Source organism: Solea senegalensis, unplaced genomic scaffold (genome assembly GCF_019176455.1).
Source record: "Solea senegalensis isolate Sse05_10M unplaced genomic scaffold, IFAPA_SoseM_1 scf7180000016885, whole genome shotgun sequence".
Lineage (NCBI taxonomy): Eukaryota > Metazoa > Chordata > Actinopteri > Pleuronectiformes > Soleidae > Solea > Solea senegalensis.
This window is the reverse complement of record NW_025322097.1, coordinates 1-4,200: the sequence shown is the minus strand read 5'-3', so window position 1 is coordinate 4,200 and position 4,200 is coordinate 1. Positions and strand designations below refer to the sequence as shown.

The window sequence follows — 4,200 nt, the reverse complement described above, 5'->3', positions numbered from 1 at the left end:
AACCATAACCAGTCAGAACCACAACCAGAACCAGTCAAAACCACAACCAGAACCAGTCAAAACCACAGAAAGAACCAAAAGTTAAAGGAACTTTTGATTCGTTTGCCGTCTACAAACAGAACCATGAGACCGGGGTGGGCGGAGTTAAGAATCCCTCCGCCTGTCTCCACATAAACTAATCACTTCCTGTGTGCAGCGGGTCGCAGTCATGAGATCGTTGATGAATAAATCATGGAAAAGAAAAGACGTTAAAATTCAAACTAAACCAACAAAGACTTTTATTTTGTCAAACTGTGACTTCCTGTGCAATAAACACCAGCCTCTGTTTCTGTGAGCTCCAAATAAACATCAACGGAACCAGAGACAGAACCAGAACCACACACAGACCCAGAACTAGACCCAGAGACAGACCCAGAACCAGAATCAGAACCAGAGACAGAACCAGAACCAGCAGAACTGACTGAACGTTCGGGAGAAAAATTAACTCATCTGTAACAAGACTTTACAGCAGTCGTCAGGGTTCAGAGGTCAGAGGTCAAACTGGTTACAAAGATCATCTGTGAACAAACACACACTGTGTGTGTGTTAAAATAGAAACACGGTTTTATGTTGAATATGTTACAAATGTTACACATTTTACATGTGTAACATTTAATAAAATACATTAGCGAAATACACTGTAAAATACGCAGTAAATACACTGTAAAATACGTGGTAAATACAGAGTAAGTTACCCCGTAATATATGCTGAAAATACACTGTAAAATACAGTGTTCATGTAGTCAATGACAGGATGTGGCGTCTTCATTGCCGCTGTGACTGTCAAAATAAAAGGCACTTCCTGTTCAATTGAATTTCCTCGACTCATCATCACTTCCCGCGACTCGAGCACGTCACAACATAAACCCGCGTTTACTCGGACAGATCACAAACAGAATAAACACATAAACACTGGGCCGATATCATCTTACACAACATAAGACATCTGTTCTGTGACCCTTGACCCCGCTCACAAACTTCATACCAGAAGATGAAGACCAGGTCCTCCTTCTTGGACTCCTTGGTCTCGTAGGTGGCGTCGTACAGGCCGTATCTGCAGTCGTTGGGGGGGAGGAGCTTAACGAAGGAGATGTAGGGGTCGTCCACGGTCTCGCCGATCTCGCCCACCAGGATCTCCTTCCCCTCCTCCACGATAATCTTCTTCTTATCGTCGCTGAGACAGAACAGAATGGCCTTCTTCCTCTTCTTCACCTCGTCCTGGGTGGACGACTTCCTCACCTTCATGTCATTGAAGACTCTGATGACCTCATCGTTCACTGTCACACCTGACGCCTGCGCGCACACACACACACACAGTCAGCTCAGTTTACCACCAACACAACTGAAGGAACATTGATGAATGAATTAACATCTGACGTTTCATCACATGATCATAACATCTGTAAAAACATGTCAACATCATGTAAAACACCTCATCTCAGGAGCTTCAGTGGATTCAGTAATCTGACTGAATCTGCAGTAATCTGATCACAGGAGCTTCAGTGGATTCAGTAATCTGACTGAATCTGCAGTAATCTGATCACAGGAGCTTCAGTGATCTAGCAATCGACGGAATCTGCAGTAACGATCACAGGGAGCTTCAGTGGATCTTACAGTATCTGACCGCTGAATCTGCAGTAATCTGGATCACAGGAGCTTCAGTGGGATTCAGTAATCTGACTGAATCTGCAGCAATCTGATCGGTAGGAGCCTGCGGATTCAGTAATCTGACTGAATTCGCAGTACCCGGATCACAGTGAGCTTCAGTGGATTCACACCGACTGAATTCGGTAATCTGATCACAGGAGTTTGCGGATTCAGCAATCTGACGGAATCTGCAGCAATTCGATCACAGGGATCTCTGGACCAGCGAAATTAATGAATCTGCAGTAATCTGATCACAGGATTCAGTGGATTCAGTAATCTGACGGAATCTGCAGTAATTCGATCACAGGAGCTTCAGTGGATTCAGTAATTCGACGGAATTCGTGGTAATCTGGATCACAGGAGTCGGTGGATTCAGTAATCTGACGAATTCGTAGTAATCTGATCACAGGATCCTGATCTCAGCAATCCGACCCGGAATCCGCAGCAATCCGACTCAGGTGATCTTCATAGTGGGATTCAGTAATCTGACGGAATTCGTAGTGTAATTCGATCAATAGGAGCCTTGCGGGATTCAGTAATCTGACTGACTCCGTGCAATTCGATCACAGGAGCTTCAGTGATTCAGTAATCTGACTGAATTCGTAGCATTCATCAGCTTCAGTGGATTCAGCAATCTGATCGGCGTAATTCGATCTCAGGAGCTTCAGTGGATTCAGTAATCTGACTGAATCTGCAGTAATCTGATCACAGGAGCTTCAGTGGATTCAGTAATCTGACTGAATCTGCAGTAATCTGATCACAGGAGCTTCAGTGGATTCAGTAATCTGATTTCATCGCGGTTTCATTCATTTTCTTGATTTAAACATTGAAATACATCATGTGACTGCAGTGTGTGTAGAAAATCACGTTTGAATCAAAGCGAGACAGAACGATGTCACCGTGATGGGCGGAGCCTCCTGTCCTCTACGAGATTCTACATTTCATCTCAACATAAGCAAACTAACTTTTAAAATCTGTCGTTGCCATGACAACAGTCACAGCTATGATGCTGTGGCGCCCCCTGTGGTAGTTTCAGATAAATCACTAGGACTGTGAATTAAAAACATTTCAGTGAGACAAAGAACAACGTTTTTTTATCAATGAGATTTTTTTTAAACTGTTGTTGAATCTGAACTGACCAATAAAATCAATCACTGATCAATGATTTTATTACATTTGGCTGAAGGTTATTATTTAACTGATCCTGTCCAGGACCTGATCCTGGTCCTGGTCCTGGTCCTGCTGTATTTGTCCCTCTCAGGCCTCCATAACCGTGACTCTGCAGTCTGACTCGGTTTAAATAACCCGGATTTAACTCACATAACCCGCTCCGGTCTCAGCAGAACCGGCTCACGTTAACACTCGCGGGTCTAGGCCAGTCCGGGTCCGAGCTCTGGGTCCTTACACCGGGTTCAGACCGGACCGGGTGCATCGGCTCAGTCCGGCAGCCGGAATAAGATGGCCGCCCTGAGCCACACGGCCTGCGGCCAGGCCCGGCCCGGCCCGGCTCGGCTCTCAGACCTGACCGTTTCACCGGTCACTAACGAAACAAATGTGGGGGGGAAAACCTCCGGAAACGACACGAGTACAATTCCCGCCCGTGAAAGCGGCGAGAACGAGGCGGGAACACCGAGTAACGGTGTCGGTGCGGAGGCCGGAGAACGGCGGCCATGCTGCTGCTGCCGCGGAGACACATAACGGTCCTGAGGAGGAGCCGCGGCCGAGCCGCAGCGCTCCTCTGCCGGCCTCTGTCTACCGCTGACGGGGGCCCCGGAGGCCCGGAACACGGAGCTCCTATGCAGCCGGACCGGGCTCGGTTCTTACCATGATTTCCCGGGGTTTGTCCGCGCTGCGACGCCGTCAGATCAGGGTTTGACTGAGGTGAAAGGTAGCGACAGAGAGGAGGAGGAGGAGGAGGAGGAGGGGGAGGGCGGGGCCTCACCGGGATCAGGATGACGTCACTGGCAACACGGACCGGAGCTGAAGGGACTGTAAAAGGAGTTTTCTTTTCATTATTTTATTATATTTATATCAAAGGCTCATATTCAAGTGTTTTATAAGAATGATGTTTAAATTCCTGTTTTAATCCCAGACTTGACTCATTTATTCATTCATTCATTATCGTATATTGTTAATGTTTATTTGTATATTCATTTCACTTAAGTTAAGAAGCCAGGCAGACAGACAGAGTGTGTGTCTAATAAAATGTAAAATGATTTGAATTAAGAGGCATAAGCAGAAAATACTACTACTACTAGGACTATATACTACTATATACTAACATATACTAGTATATAACAGTAGTGTGTCATGTACCTGGTGTTTATGTAACTTCTTATTGAACAAACATGAATCTCACATCATCAACCTCAGGGAAAAAAATTGTTTATTTAACTTTATTTTGAAAAGCAGGTGCAGTCACGTGTGTCCTTGTTCTAAATAAAATCATTGGATGTAAATAAAATAAAGTCCATCTTATATATGAATGATCCTAAATGTGCGCGTGTGTGCTCC

At 45.4% G+C, this 4,200-nt stretch overlaps 1 protein-coding gene across 1 annotated transcript; it reads right to left on the bottom strand.

Moving 5' to 3' along the window:
- Nucleotides 1–897: 897 nt before the first annotated feature.
- LOC122763471 (cofilin-2-like) lies at nt 898–3,601 on the bottom strand. Its single transcript, XM_044018321.1, has 2 exons — nt 3,511–3,601; nt 898–1,332 (listed from the first exon to the last, which is right to left on the bottom strand). Exons 1-2 carry the CDS (start codon nt 3,511–3,513, stop codon nt 913–915), a joined length of 423 nt encoding a protein of 140 aa, XP_043874256.1. The 5' UTR covers nt 3,514–3,601; the 3' UTR covers nt 898–912.
- Between the last annotated feature and the right edge of the window lie 599 nt (nt 3,602–4,200).